We start from the raw sequence: 16,052 nt of genomic DNA on the forward strand, positions 1-16,052 counted from the left end.
AATAAAGACATGTAGTCACCTTCAGGATGGGAATTTGTTTTTCTTTTTTTTCCTTTGGCGGTGCCTCCCGGCTTGCAGGACCTTAATACCCCAACCGGGGATCGAACCTGTGACCCCTGCAGTGAAAGTGCTGAGTCCTAACCTCTAGACCATCAGGGGAGTCCGCAGAATGGGACTTTTTTATTCAAAATACCTGATCCAGCCTGATGGCCAAGGAAGAAAAAACCCAAGTAGCCTCTGATTTAAGATACCCCTGTTTTCATGATTTAATAATGATACAGGGCTTCCCTGGTGGCGCAGTGGTTGAGAATCCGCCTGCCGATGCACGAGACACGGGTTCGAGCCCCGGTCCGGGAAGATCCCACGTGCCGCGGAGCAACTAAGCCCGTGAGCCGTGGCCGCTGCGCCTGCGCGTCCGGAGCCTGTGCTCCGCAACGGGAGGGGCCACAACAGTGAGAGGCCCGCGTACCGCAAAAAAAAAAAAAAAAAAAAAAATAATGATACAAGGCAAAGGTTTAGGTAACAGATCGGAAGTCCAGTAAACATTCACGGAGCCCTGCTACACCCCAGGCACGGTGGATTATGGAGGTGCAGAAGAGAGTCAGTCCCATGGAGCACACAGGCAGGGCTCCCAGGGTTATTACAACCACTTCCGCCCATGACGGTGTCCACTTCCGGGAGGACAAGGAGCTGTGTCAACTCTCTACTCATCACAACCACCTGGCAGGCTGGGTTTGATGACATGCCCACTATACAGCTGTGCAAACTGAGGTGGCGAGGCCACAGGCAGACCGTGAAGACCCAGGTCTCCCTGTGGGGCTCTTTGCACTCGGGGTGCTGAATTAGGCACTGCTGGTAGCACAGATCCAGAGAAAGAGAAGAGCAGCCTTCAGGGAGGGACACGCCCTGGAGCACTGCAGGGTGATGGATTCAGGGGCAGGGAGAAGATGGCAGGACCAGTGAGTCCAAAGAGCAGAGGTGACCTGGGGCGGGGAGGGCACAGTCTGGCCAGACCTGGTCCCTGCCACCCACCCCACTGGCATATTGAGGTACACTTTCTCCATTCTGTCGGCCCACTGCACACTGCCCCCTTCTTTTGGAGAACCCCCCCCCCTGTGGTTTGGGGGGAGGCTGGCAGTCAGAAGAGCAAGCCCATGACCCAAGCTGAGCCAATCAAATAGTACCTCACCCCTCTGGCTGAAATAACTGAACCCAAGGAGTGGGCAAAGATCCCAACCACCAGGTCAGAGACTTTTTCTGAGATTTGTAAAATCAAAGGTGGTTTGCGATACCACCACGTTGAAGTCTGGGACCCTAGTGGTCATCTCTCCTTCTGCGCGAAGCCTCCTGGCAGGGAAGAGGGTGGAGAGGAGACAGGACAGACAGAGGGGGCTCCAGGAACACCTAGATCCCTAGATCCAGGCTCCTTGAGGCCAGCACTGCCCTTCCCTTTCCGTGGTCTAGCGGGCTGAGCCAATAACTTCTCCTTTCTCTTTAAGCTGGTTGGGGAAACGCGTACTTCGTGGTGGGACAGAATCTATTTCTATGGACACAGAGGCCTCAGAGGGACACGCATGGGCCAACATGCAAAGGAGAGACTGACGGTGCTGGGACGGGCAGCCCAGGGGCCAGCGAGGCGCCTGCAGCTCCCTGTGTGATGCGCCAACCATGAGCCTTCGCTGGAAATGGGCACCGCAGACGTGCCCGACAGGGGTATAACCCCACACTTAACAACTTACCCCCTCTCACTATGGTGTGGCCCTGAGACCTCCTCACACTGGAGGGGTGCTGTGTGTGTGGCCCTTGCTGGATCCGGTGAGCGTGGGCTCTGCCAGGAAGACTGAGCGTGGTAAGGCTGCGGCTGCAGGGAACCCCTCCTCAGTGTGTCAGGGTGAAGAGCTCCAGGCCTGGGGATCCAGGGAGGGATTTTGCCTGGGGACTGTTTCATCAACAGACACCCATTTGATTACTTGTGTGGAGACAAACCACACTGCCCTCAGGCCGAGACTGAGTCACCCAACAGAAAGTCATATTACACAGTAAGAATTATCTGGAGCAATTGAATGTTTAGCATTGCAGACTTCCCAGTCTTTCTTCCTATAATAATGTCTCCAGAGAAAGTTAGCTCCTGGACTCTACATGAGCACAGACTCTGGTGGGAGCCAAGGGGCTCACATGGGGAGGATGAAGGCTGGCTTGGCGAGAAATACATTGTATATATAAAATACAATTACAGGGCTTCCCTGGTGGCGCAGTGGTTGAGAGTCCGCCTGCCGATGCGGGAGACACGGGTTCGTGCCCTGGTCTGGGAAGATCCCACATGCCGCGGAGCAGCTGAGCCCGTGAGCCATGGCCGCTGAGCCTGCGCATCCGGAGCCTGTGCTCCGCAACGGGAGAGGCCACAACGGTGAGAGGCCCGCATACCGCAAAAAAAAAAAAAAAAAAAAAAATACAATTACATTGAAATAGTTATCAAAATATGTAAGGTTCGTGCTTCTTTATTAACATTCTATATAAAAGTTTTGGAGTGGCGATTAATAAGCACCATAATTATGAGGTAATGATGAATATGTGGTATTTTGAATTATTTGCAACAACTGTAATGTAATATGAATATAATCCATGATTTCTATTACTGTGCTTCATTGTCTGCATTCATACCAAAAGGAAATAAGTTAGTGAGAGTTGGTGTAACTAAAGATGTAACGGTACAATTCTTTCATGCTCCGGAGATAACGTTCAATATACAAATCCTCTGGTAGCCGAACTGACTCAAATTCACACTAAAGTGTAAATGATTGTCCTGGGCCCTCTCCTCAGAGTAGATAAGACAGTGGTGATAGTGGGACCGAATATGAGGCCACTAAGCACTGGGAGTCAAATAGAAGGGAAAGATATTCCATGGTGACTGAAGCAGCCACACTTCAAACCTGCTGACAAAAACCCTCACACACACACACACACACACACACACACACAAAAAAAAAAAAAAAAAACCCTCACACACACACTACTGCGGAGAAGGACATTCACTGCACCATTTTTTATAATAGCTGAAGAGAGAAAAGAACTCGTGTCCATCAGTAGGAGACAGGCTAAATCAACTGGTACTTCGCACAATGGACTGCAATATTCTGAGTGGTTACCAAGGAATGAAGCCTTTCGTACGCTGATATGGAAAGAGCTCCAAGACATTTTATTTAGTAAAATAATAACAAATAATGGAAAGGTGCTAAACAATGTTTACAGTATGCTGCCTTCAAGGCAAGAAGGGGATACAAATTAGAATATGTATTTAGACTTGCTTGAATTTGCATAAAGAAACACTGAAAGGATACGAAAAAAGAGGTTCCAGGACAGCAAGCAGTGGAATAGATGGAGACAGACAGGAAGCTGAGTCTTCACGGGGGACCTTTCAGTTGTTTTCAGTTTTGAACAGTGTGTATTCAAAATAATAATAAAATCACGGTAACACAAAACTGTGTAAAGGACATCATTTTCATTATATAGATCAACTGCTAAAAAATAATAACAGGACTTCCCTGGTGGCGCAGTGGTTAAGAATCTGTCTGCCGATGCAGGGGACACAGGTTCGAGCCCTGGTCCGGGAAGATCCCACATGCCGCGGAGCAACTGAGCCCATGCGCCACAGCTACTGAGCCTGCGCTCTGGAGCCCACGAGCCACAACTACTGAAGCCCGCGCACCTAGAGCCCGTGCTCCGCGACAAGAGAAGCCACCGCAATGAGAAGCCCGCGCACCGCAATGAAGAGTAGCCCCCGCTCGCGGCATCTAGAGAAAGCCCACGCACAGCAACGAAGACCCAACACAGCCCAAAATAAATAAATTAAATAAATAAAATTTTTTAAAAATAATAAATAAAAAATACTAACAAAGATGCTTTAAACCTGGAATAGACCTCACTGCGCTGAGCTGGACTGTGTGAAGCCTGAAAGGCACTGAACAAATATGAATCCCTGTCACGCCCTGATTCAACAGGTGCAGCATGACACCCCCTGGTTCTCTGATCAGGAAGTTTTCTTCTTAATCTCGCCACGATCCACCCATCGTTAACGCCACCGAGCTCAAGTCTCACAGGCCGCACAGGCTGTTGTCACTCAGCTCCTGGCAACCACCCTGGTGCTGAGTTGCAGGCCTGGCGTGCAGGTACCCACTTCAATACATGTTGAGGCTCCATCTGGTCCACAGGCCCTCCGGCCCCGTACCAAACACCCTTCAGGAAACTGGACTCAACAACCCCTTTCCACTCTGCTCATTAAAAGCCACCACTGCAGCAGGGCTAACCCGGCGCGGCCTCCACGGCGTGGCCCCCTCCCTTTGATGTGAGTTGGATTGGGAGAATCGGGTTCATTTACTGCTCCTCTAGCTGCAGGCTCCATCAGCAGCGCACGCTCACCATGGTAACGCTCAGGACTCTTTTGGGAACCCTTCTTTTCTCTGAGCTTAAAATTATTCAAAGGAAGATCTATCCAAGTTGATCAATTAAAAGACACTTATTAAATACCTTTTCCAAAGTCAAAACATCTACAACAAGAAGCTGTTAAAAGCAGAGATTAGAAGTTGTGTTTCCCTGAGACATGTGCTAAATTAGGTTAAATATCTAGCTGGAAGTAAAAAGGCACAGCACCCTCATCCAGAGCCAGAAAAGGTCAGAACGCTACCCCTGTGTGAGCCCTCACACAAAGGCTTAGGACATGGAGACCGTGGTTTTCAGGAAAGAGGGCACACATCTGTGTGGTACCCGAATCGTTCTCACTGCTCTGTGCTCAAGCACCATGAGCTCTGGCTGAGGGGATATCGGCTATACTCGTTAAAGGAGAGGACATTGGAAGCATTTAAAATAAATGCCGGTGATTCAAAATCAGGAAAGTTTCCAACAAGCTCAAGAGAACGGGAGGAACAAGGAGAAAAAAGATGGAGGGGAAATCTCCTGAAGAATAAAGCGTGATCGGGGCCGCATGGATGCTGAGATTCTGTTTGTTTGGCTAATTTTCAGCAAATAGGATTTGTCTCCTCCTGCCTTCGTTTCCAGGTCTATTTCCTGCAGCGGTCACTGGCTGGCCGTTTGGAAGCCCAGCGAATTCCGTTCAGAGCCAAGTTGGCCCTGAAACGTCAGTATTGTCCCACTCAATGAAGAAACTGTGATGCCCTGGGATCAGGAGTGCTTGTGAGATCAACAGTGCTAATCTGCTATCAAGGAGAACACTTAAGTGTTTCCAACACTTAAGGCTAGAACTCACAAAATAAATTATTTCCTCAACTTAACTGAGCCTGATTTGGAGGGAATATGAAAGGTTGGGAAGTGAAGGTTCTTAATCCCAGGATTCCGGGCTGGAAAGAAGCTTGGCTGGAAAGCTGGGATTCTTCTTTTCTTACTCATGCTAAGAGCATCTATTATGACAGCCCACAATTATATAGACATGGCCATTCCACAGGGCAAATTACGTCCAGTTAAAGGTAACTACTCTCAAAACACAGCGCAGCATGGTTATTTACTGCATGCCTATAACTCTGGGTCGTGACTCCAGCACTAAAAGGGTTAAATGAGCGTATACGGAAAATCTCCTGTTAGGAGGAACTGAATGCAGTTCCAGCACTCCAGACCCAGAATGGAGTCTGGAATGGAGAGTGCGGTCTCAAAACACAGACCCATATGGACAAGTCACAGACATAAAATAGTCGGTCAACTCTAACAGGGTGATCTGATGTTACTCATTACACATACACACCTGCCCTCTCCCAAATCACATAGGACTCTCCCCAGTTACTCACCTAGCATACCCTGACAAATGTCTGTACGCGTGGCTCCACCAACAATAAACTGAGGGCTGGGACACAATTCCTGAAAGCAAATTGGGGACAAAACACAAGTCACAAGATGCCCAGTGATGGTGGCAGCAAGCGTGAAAGAACTTGATAGTCCCAAAATTCAGGGAAGAGACCTAGGAGAACATCTACTGCACATACCGCATTTTATTGCTGAGGATGCGGAAGCCCAGAGAAGGCAGGACAGCTGCCCACAGTCACACAGCCGGGGGTGGCAGAGCAGGAGCTGGAGCCCACGGGCCAGCTCTTTATCACTATACATACTGTGTGGGTGTGTGGGTGTGAAAGCGGGTATGGGGGCGGGTAGGAGAAAGGCAAAGGCGGAGATAATGACATGAGGAACTATGATCTCACCCATTCAGACAACACCCCTATGTACAGGGAGAGCATGAGGCTAATGTTTAGTACTCTAACAAAATGCCCTGCACCCTGTAGACACTCATTAAATACTTGACTCAGTGATGACCCCGTGTGCTGATGGAAACACGGAGGAGTCAGGAAGTGTCCTATACAGAGAGAACTCAGCTCCATTCCCACCTCTGACCTATGCTACCCCCGCTCACCTACCTCAAAGTGGCAGCCCTACAGCCTTGTATAAAGCTGCTAGCTCCTACCTAAATGGGCCAAGACAGTGTCTTTGGACTGGCTTTTTTTTTTTCTTCCAAATATTAAAAAAATTCATTAACTTGTTTTCTATTAAAAAAAATATGTGCATATGGGTAAAAAGAAATCTAACAGTAAATAATGCTGTAAAACAAAAAAAAATTCCTTCTACTTCACATTCGTTGCTGTTAACATTTCTTATGTATCCTTCCAGAAACCGTCTTTTGATTTAAAAGCACACTTACATATATATCCATTTTTTATCTTGTACATCTTTCCTTAGCACATATAGAGCTTTATCATTTCATTCTAAGTATCATGAGTTATTTAGTCAGCCCTCCAACGACGGGACTTAGTTCTGTTTGTTTGTATGTTCGTTTGTTTCAATCTCTTGTCATCTCTAGTGGCAATTTAAAGAGAGAAGTGACATGAGTCAGACTAAGGGTTCTAAAAGTGGACAGCTGCAAATTCTAAGCCCAGGTGCTTGAGAGCTCCCCGTCTCCAGACATCCTCTCTCGGCAGACAAAAGGTGGAGAGACTTAAAAATTGAATAAATAAAAATGGAGAGACAAAAATGTTGAATGTAGTTTGTTTTTTAAAAAAGAAGGAAAGGGCTTCCCTGGTGGCGCAGTGGTTGAGAATCCGCCTGCCGATGCAGGGGACATGGGTTCGTGCCCCGTTCTGGGAAGATCCCACATGCCGCGGAGCGGCTGGGCCCGTGAGCCGTGGCCGCTGAGCCTGCGCGTCCGCAGCCTGTGCTCCGCAATGGGAGAGGCCACAACAGTGAGAGGCCTGCGTACTGCAAAAAAAAAAAAAAAAAAAAAGAAGAAGGAAAAAGTTGCTTCATGGAGAAGGAAGGGCAGGGAGCACGTTGAACAGAGGTTTAGCAGAATCTCTCTTGTTAAAACCTTCTTAAAAGAGTCTCCTGTTGGAATTCCCTAGCGGTCTAGTGACTGGAAAAAAAAAAGTATCCTGTTCCTCATCTCCCATGCATCCATCAGTCTACTGAAACCTGGCTCCGATCTCCAACGGCTTCATGAAACTCTTCTCACCTGAGTCACCAGCAATCACGGAAAGAGCTTTGTTCCCCTGAATCTCACTGCTCTTCACCCTTGATACTGTGGCCTATTCCCTCCTTCTGAAACCCTCCTCTCTTGGCTTCTGTGTCCTTACTTGCTCTTGACTTTCTCACCTCTCTACTCCTTGTCAATCTCCTGTAAGGGTTCCCCTGCTCTCCTCCTCCCCAGGATCAGGGAACCCCTGGGCTGGGTCCTCAGTCCTCCGCATGACCCCATTACATAGAGCAGTAACATACCCGAAAACTTCTCCCTGGGTGACATCATCCAGACCCGTGGTTTCAACTACTAACTATAGAATATGCTCATAGCGTTGTGGTCGGAAGAGATACTTGATACGATTTCAATTTTCTTAAATTTACCAAGGCTAGATTTGTGACCCAAGATATGATCTATCCTGGGGAATGTTCCATGAGCACTTGAGAAAAATGTGTATTCTGTTGTTTTTGGATGGAATGTCCTATAAATATCAATTAAGTCCATCTTGTTTAGTGTATCATTTAAAGCTTGTGTTTCCTTATTTATTTTCATTTTGGATGATCTGTCCATTGGTGAAAGTGGTGTGTTAAAGTCCCCTACTATGATTGTGTTACTGTTGATTTCTCCTTTGATGGCTGTTAGTATTTGCCTTATGTATTGAGGTGCTCCTATGTTGGGTGCATAAATATTTACAATTGTTATATCTTCTTCTTGAATCGATCCCTTGATCATTAGGTAGTGTCCTTTTTTGTCTCTTGTAATAGTCTTTATTTTAAAGTCTATTTTGTCTGATATGAGAATTGCTACTCCAGCTTTCTTCTGATTTCAATTTGCATGGAATATCTTTTTCCATCACAGCAAAGGAAACTATAAACTAGACCAAAAGACAACCCTCAGAATGGGAGAAAATATTTGCAAATGAAGCAACTGACAAAGGATTAATCTCCAAGATTTACAAGCAGCTCATGCAGCTCAATAACAAAAAAACAAACAACCCAATCCAAAAATGGGCACAAGACCTGAACAGACATTTCTCCAAAGAAGATATACACATTGCCAACAAACACATGAAAGAATGCTCAACAGCATTAATCATCAGAGAAATGCAAATCAAAACTACAATGAGATATTATCTCACACTGGTCAGAATGGCCATCATCAAAAAATCTAGAAACAATAAATGCTGGAGAGGGGGTAGAGAAAAGGGAACACTCTTGCACTGTTGGTGGGAATGTAAATTGATACAGCCACTATAGAGAACAGTATGGAGTTTCCTTAAAAAACTACAAATAGAACTATCATACGAGACAGCAATCCCACTACTGGGCATATACCCTGAAAAAACCATAATTCAAAAAGAGTCATGTACCATAATGTTCATTGCAGCACTATTCACAATAGCCAGGACATGGAAGCAACCTAAGTGTCCATCAACAGAGGAATGGATAAAGAAGATGTGGCACATATATACAATGGAATATTACTCAGCCATAAAAAGAAAAGAAATTGAGTTATTTGTAGTGAGGTGGATGGACCTAGAGTCTGTCATACAGAGTGAAGTAAGTCAGAAGGAGAAAAACAAATACCATATGCTAACACATACATATGGAATCTAAGCAAAAAAAAATGTCATGAAGAGCCTAGGGGTAGGACAGGAATAAAACACAGACCTACTAGAGCATGGACTTGAGGATATGGGGAGGGGGAAGGGTAAGCTGTGACGAAGTGAGAGAGTGGCATGGACATATATACACTACCAAACGTAGGGTGGATAGCTAGTGGGAAGCAGCCGCACAGCATAGGGAGATCAGCTGGGTGGTTTGTGACCACCTAGACGGGTGGGATAGGGAGGGTGGGAGGGAGGGAGACGCAAGAGGGAGAAGATATGTATGTATCTCATATGTATATGTGTAACTGATTCACTTTATTGTAAAGCAGAAACTAATAAACCATTGTAAAGCAATTATACTCCAATAAAGATGTTTAAAAAAATCAAAAGTAAATTACCATATGATCCAGAAATTCTGCTTCTGGATGTAAACCCAAAACAATTGAAAGCAGGGTCTCACAGAGCTATTTGCCCACCTATATTCACAGAAGCATGATCCACAATGGCCAAGAGATGCAAGCAACCCAAGTGTCTATTGATGGATGAATGGATAAATAAAATGTGAGATATGCATACAACAGAATACTGTCCAGCCTTGAAAACGAAGGACGTGCTGTCACATGCTACAACATGTATGCATCTCAAGGACATTATGCTAAGTGAAATCAGCCAGTCATAAAAGGACAAATACTGCATGATTTCACTTATATATGAGGTACCTAGAGTAGTGAAACCCCTAAAGCCAGAAGTAAAATGGAAGGAAGGATGTGGAGTTAACGAGTGCAGAGTTTCCGTTCTGCAAGATGAAAAAGTTCTGGAGATGGGTGGTGGTGATAATTGCACAACAAATTACTGTTACTGAAATTATACACTTAAAAATGGCTAAGATGGTAAATTATACGTTGTGTGTATTTTACCACAATTTAAGAAAAAAAGAAGAAAGAGAGGGAGGAAGGAAGGAAGGAAGGGAGTGGGAGGGGGAGGGAAGGGAAGGGGAGGAAAGAAGAGCAAATGAACTCATTGGTGCACCTCATTTCCGGACACCCCAACCTTCCGGCAGGCCCCTGAGAGACTTCAAGGGAAGAAAGACATGAAGAATTTAGGAACAGGCTGAGTTTTCCCAGATTCCAAGGCACATCCGCAATAGAGATAGAATCAGGGTCATTACAAACTCAGGAGTCTATTCAATAATCTGTAAGATCTTAGAGGATAAAACTGGGTCCTATAATGTATCGTGTGATGTGTGAGCACAGCCTGGACAAAAGCAGCTGAGTGAGAATCCTTCACTGATGCTTGGGGGTGGAGAGGGTGCATTCTAACAAGCTTTTATTTTATTCACCTGAAAACTCCCAGTAATGGGGGTACTTCAGTTCCACATGAATCAGGTTCTACTACCTCATGGTCTGGCTTTTATAGCATTTTGTTGACAGGTACAAATCAAAATTCCAGCCCGAAATGACCATGTTTACGTGGACGGTGAGACCAGGTAAAGACACAGGTTGGGGGAGAACGTGAAATGTGGTTGAGGAGGTGAGGGCTTTAAGGATTTCAAAGGCAAGAGAAAAACTAGGCAAAGGCTAAAGATATCTGACTTTGGACACAGAGTGAAATCTTCTCCCTTCCCCCCCATATCCATCTCCCCTCCCCCAAGCTCCTTGGGGTCCTTCAATTCCACTCGAATGCATTCTGCTCCTCGAATTCTTTCCCTCATTCAGTCCTAACATCCCACATCGCCATGCCCGCGGTTTATGCCTCTGTTAGCACTTCCTTCCTTCTGCCCGGGATGTCAGTCCTTTGTTCACGTGTCTGCCTCCCCACAATCTCCCTCAGAGCCGAGACCCCTGCTCGTTCCTCAGTTTCTCCCCGACCACCTTTCCAAACAGGGCAGAGCCAATGCCTGGCCCGAAACAGAGGCCTAAAAAAACTGCCTGTTGAAATGAATGGGGCTGCCAGCTCTTGATATTAGAATACAAAACCATGGCTCCCAACCTTGATTTTGCCAACAGCCCAGAGCACCCACATAGGTTCCAGAGGGTCATGGAAGGTGGCTATGGGTGTCTGGAGGGAAGTGGGGCAAAGGAGTTATGCTCAGAGGTGGTAACTGTTGTGTAACATCGATAGGATGAAAAGAGAAGGGGTAGAGACAGCTGGAGTTAAAGGGTGATTTTGACCACATCCAAGGAGTTATTCTCTCCTTATCCTCCCTCTTCAACCATTGCCAAGAAAATAAGGACCATGGCTTGATTTTCCCATCACGGTCTAGAAGACAAACGGCCCCCTGGCCAAGGGTCACAAAGCGTGTTCTCTTATATAAGAGATTTGTGGGCCAGGCACTGAGCAGAGCGCTTCAAAGGATCATCTCAATTCTCACAACCACTCTGTGTGGGGGGCTCCTATCCTTGAGGTTAAATCACTGACAAGGGTCACAGAGCAGTAGGTCATGGGCCCAGGTTTTGGGGGGATGGTTCTACATCCCTTGCCCTTGAGATTTGGTGGGGTGGGGGGGGGAGTATCAGTGACAGCATCCCAGAGTCCCTCACTCCCATCTGTATTCACAGACCCCCCAGCCCCGCCTCTCCACTCCCTAGCCCCAATAGAACAATGACAATTCACAGCCCTGCACACTTCAGCAACGACGTCACAATGTACCCCAGGACGGATTACTTCTAGCATTGGTTTTTTTCCATCTTGCACTGGCCCAGGGGTCCTACGCAATAGCTGCCACGCCTTCTGTGCCTGTTACGTGCCAGGCACAGTGCTCTGACCTTTATCTCCAGTCCTTGTACCAACACTGAAAAATAAGATGCCAGTAGCACCATTTTACAGATGAAAAAACTGAGGACCACAGCGATTGTCTGTCCAGGACCACACAGTCAGAGGCAGGATTCAAATCTAACGTGTCTGGTTCCCAAGCCAGTGCATGCTCTTCCCTCTATACCTGATCACCTCTGAAAAGATGTTTTTTAAAGTAGAGGGATGGGGGTAGGCTGAAATACGGGATACAGGAACATAGGGTCAAGAACCATAACTTCTCCCTCAGCTACTTCTGACCAGAAGCAAGGGCCCTCCATCCTGACACTCAACAGCAAACCCATCTCCTTACCGTGGGCCGCTTCCAAACAATGCCTTGAGTTTGGGGGGGGGCGCATGGTCCAAGATCCTTGTAGCCCAAGGCTGATGGGCATGCTGGGAGCTCTGGATCCTTAAACAGGACCCCTGAGTCCAAGCACTTCTGCCTCAGGGTCTCAAAGTTCTGGCCCAAGTACTTCACGGCTTTCTGGTTGGAGCCAAGACCTTCAGCTGCCGCCTGCTGCTTGGATACTCTAGCCGCCAGCGCTGCCGCGGGTCGAGGGCTCCGTGGGGTAGACAGAAGGGCAGAGATGCTCTGTGCTGTCAGAGATCTGCCCCACTGGGGGGGGTGGGAGCTATAAGGCAGTGTGAAGGGGAGGAGGAGCAGGTAAACATTTCACCTGAGGCCCTGTTCCAGCGGGAAGTGAGTCACAGACAGGAGCCAATCTGTACCCAAGGTGCAAATGAATCGGCCCCACCCTCCCCTTCTGCTTTCAGCAGACAATTGGGAGGCTGGGAAACTTCCAGGGCCCCTCCCAGGCCATTAGCCTAAGAAATCCATTAGGATCACAGCCACCCATCCCCAGCTCTTTGCAAGACCCGCTTGCTTCCCATTGGTCCCATCAGCGGAGACGAGAAGGCCCGTGGGGGCAGCTCGAGGCCAGTATTTTCCAAGGAATTGGTTCTCAGCAGGAGGGTAAGGGGTTAAAGGGGTCTCCTTTCCTTCCAGGAAAGTTTAGTCCCATATTGGCTAGAAGGACAAAAATATCAGAGAAGGGTGATTCATGGAGTGGATCAGGGTAACCCCAAGCGAAGGCGTCCCTCCTACAAGTGAAGGGTTTGGCCTTTGCCTGGGTATCTATCCCCACAGCACCAGCAATGAGCTCTGTCACCTTGGGCGAGTTAGTTAACCTCTCATCCCCTTAATTTTCTCACCTGTAAAATGAAAGGTAATAGGAGGCCCTACCTTATAGGGTTCTTTGGAAGGGTGATGAGATAGTACACGGAATTTGCTTAGAATAGTACATAAGAAGCACTCAGGAAGTGCCAGCCATCGTTATTCCTAGGAACCAGGACCAGAAAGAGAAGGCCTGGGGAATAAGAGTTGTGGGTTCTAATCGCAGAAGGGAAATGGGCTCTGGGACCTTGCATTAATCGCTTTTCTCAGGGTTCCAATTTCCGAGGCCTGGTTTACCCTAAGGATGTGGAACATCAGTGATTTTTGAAACTGGGAGGGGGAGTGGCTGAAAAAATGGTCCTCCAAAGATGCTGAGTCCCAAACTCTGGAACCTGTGAATAGTACATACCTTATTTGGAAAAACGATCTCTGCAGTGGTGATTAAGTTAAGGATCTTGACATGGGGAGATTATTGTAGCCCTAAATGCAATCACAAGTGTCCTCATGAGACAGAGGCAAAGGGAGATTTGACAACAGACAAAAAAGGAGAAGGCAATGTATCCGCAGAGGCATAGACTGGAGTGATGCTGCCACAGGCCAAGGAATGCCAGCAGCCACCAGAAACGGGCAGAGGCAAGGAACGAATCCTCCCCCAGAGACTTTGGAGGGAGTATGGCCTTGCCGACATCTTGGTTTCAGCCCAAGGAAACTGATTTTAGACTTCTGCCCTCCAAAACTGTGAGAGAGCATATCTGGGTTGTCTTGAGCCACCAGGATCATGGTAACTGGTTCCAGCAGCCTCAGGAAAGGAATCCAGTATGTGTGAGAATCCCGTGAACCACTCGCTCAAAATGCTGATTCTTACCACTGCTTCCCCACCCCCAAAAGGTTCTGCTTCGGTGCGTGTGGGGTAGGACCCAGAAGTCTGCAGTTTTTAAAATGCTATCCCAGAGACGATGCCAGACGCAGGGGTCCAGGGTCCACGCTCTGGGAAGCGCTGAACAAGCTGACCCCTGAGGGCCCTGGTTCCAACCTTCTAAGTCAGCAACGGTCTGTGAGTAAAGGACTTCACCAGATGGGCAGGTCTTGGCAAGCAGAAAGAAGGGGTCTGTTCCCCACATGTCCAGGATAAAACATGGTTTCTCCAGAAATTCAAGGCCAAAATGACCTTCAGAGGCTCAAGGTAGCATCAGAAAGACTTGACTATGGCCCTGGTCCCTCTGGGAGCCCCCCCTGTGTTTCTTCAGCACCATTTTTCCCTTGATTCAATGTCTCCTTCCACTAGTAAGCTCATCCAAAGTTCATGGTTACATTTTCACCAGCTCCCAAAGTTGACCCTGCTCTCATCTGGGTGCCCCATCCTCCTTTAAAACCAGAACCATAATTCCTCCATTCAGTCAACACAGAATCCTTTCAAACACACTGGATTCCAGGAGAAATCTAGCAACTCTGTGTGGGAAAGGAAAGGACATATTTATTTTTACTTTTGAATCTACTGCCTAATTATCTGGAGCTTGTGATCGACATCCTTGACCAACCTTTCTCTACTCAGAGCAGTCATTTCAAGCACAAATCCAACCATGTCCTTTCCAAGACTAAAGCCCCCCAGCGGCTGTCCATTGCTCTTAGGAGAACAAGGGGGAGGGAGGGCCTGCACGCCTACAAGACCCTCAGCAGACTGGCCCTTTGCTGGCTCCCCGCCCCTCTCCCATGCCCCTCCTCCCTCTCTGCTCTCCACCTCCTGGCCTCTTTCAGGTCCTCGAATGTCGCGTACTCTGTCCCACTTGAGGACTTTGCTCCTGCTGTGCCCTCCCCCGGAAATGCCATCTCCCCACCCCCGCTCTGCCTTCAGACCCCCAATGCCCCAGGGAAGTCTTCCTGGACCCCCCCCCATGCAAAGCCATCCCCCTCCCATACGCTCTCACAGCAGCCTGCGATGCCCCGCCAGCATCATGTAATGAATGCCCCTCCACCCACCAGGCTCTGATCTCCTTGAGGACAACTGCGTTTGTTTTGCTCATCACTGTATCGCTGGAGCCTGGAAAGCTCCTGGAGCATAGTAGGGACTGAATAAATATTTGCTGAATGAATAAACACTCACAGGTATAAGACGCCCAGTGGTTGGATAGATACATACCAGGTATAGTGGACCCAGCATCTTCAGGCAGGGATCTCATGGGATTGTTTTCCCTGCTTCCGTGTCTCCCCGAGCCTCCCGGAAACACTCCCTTTAGACTGACTGAAATGAACAAACCCTTCTCCATCTAATCACAGAGTAAGCACAGCTGGTAATTTTCCTTCTCCATAAGGGTGTCCTTTGGGGCGAGCAATCTCTTTCCCACCCCACCTGCCTAAATCACCCCCCTTGTCACGTCCAGATGCTGCGTGAACAAATTCATCCTCATCTAGGCAGACAGGTCTGAGCTGCTGGGAACAGAACCCTCATTTCCCGAGCCAGGAGCCGTCTCTGCTCACCAGCCCCACCTGAGCTGACAGCCGACGTCTTCCCGTTACCCAGCCGGGCTCCCGCTGGCCCTGTCAACCTGGACAGACATCTCCCCAGCCTCACAGCTCAGACACCCCACAAGAGCCACTGCCAGCTCCACCCAGGGAGCCCAGGATCCACAAGAGAGGCCGATGAGGCCGGGCAGAAACACACCTGTCGGCACCGATTAGTAAGAACCCTTCTTGGCAAACAGCGTTGGTGAGTGCAGCTCAGACAGAGCACTCAGCTTATCCACAGCGGCTCCTCTCGGCCAGAAGGACAAGGCTGCACCGTGCCCTCAGCAAGGAAGACAAATCACCCCAAAGCCCAAGGGTGCTTTTCAGACAAAGTCTGCAAAGCTCTTTGTCATGCAGAACCTTAACTTCAGTCTCTCTCCTGGGCCTTCCCATTTCAGAATTCTAAGGCAAGCATGGGGTGAATCCAGTGTCAAGAGGATTACAGAGTTCTCGTACATTGCTGGTGGGAA

At 48.1% G+C, this 16,052-nt stretch overlaps 1 protein-coding gene across 1 annotated transcript in view; it reads right to left on the minus strand.

Moving 5' to 3' along the window:
• The window catches only part of CAPN8 (calpain 8), a 69,589-nt gene extending 55,821 nt beyond the window's left edge, over nucleotides 1-13,768 (minus strand). Inside the window, 3 exon segments of the mRNA XM_059053970.1 lie at nucleotides 5,793-5,862; nucleotides 12,217-12,522; nucleotides 13,763-13,768. Of these exon segments, the coding sequence (XP_058909953.1) occupies nucleotides 5,793-5,862; nucleotides 12,217-12,522; nucleotides 13,763-13,768 (382 nt within the window).
• Nucleotides 13,769-16,052: the final 2,284 nt, after the last annotated feature.

This window comes from Kogia breviceps, chromosome 1 (assembly GCF_026419965.1).
Source record: "Kogia breviceps isolate mKogBre1 chromosome 1, mKogBre1 haplotype 1, whole genome shotgun sequence".
Classification (NCBI taxonomy): Eukaryota; Metazoa; Chordata; class Mammalia; order Artiodactyla; family Physeteridae; genus Kogia; species Kogia breviceps.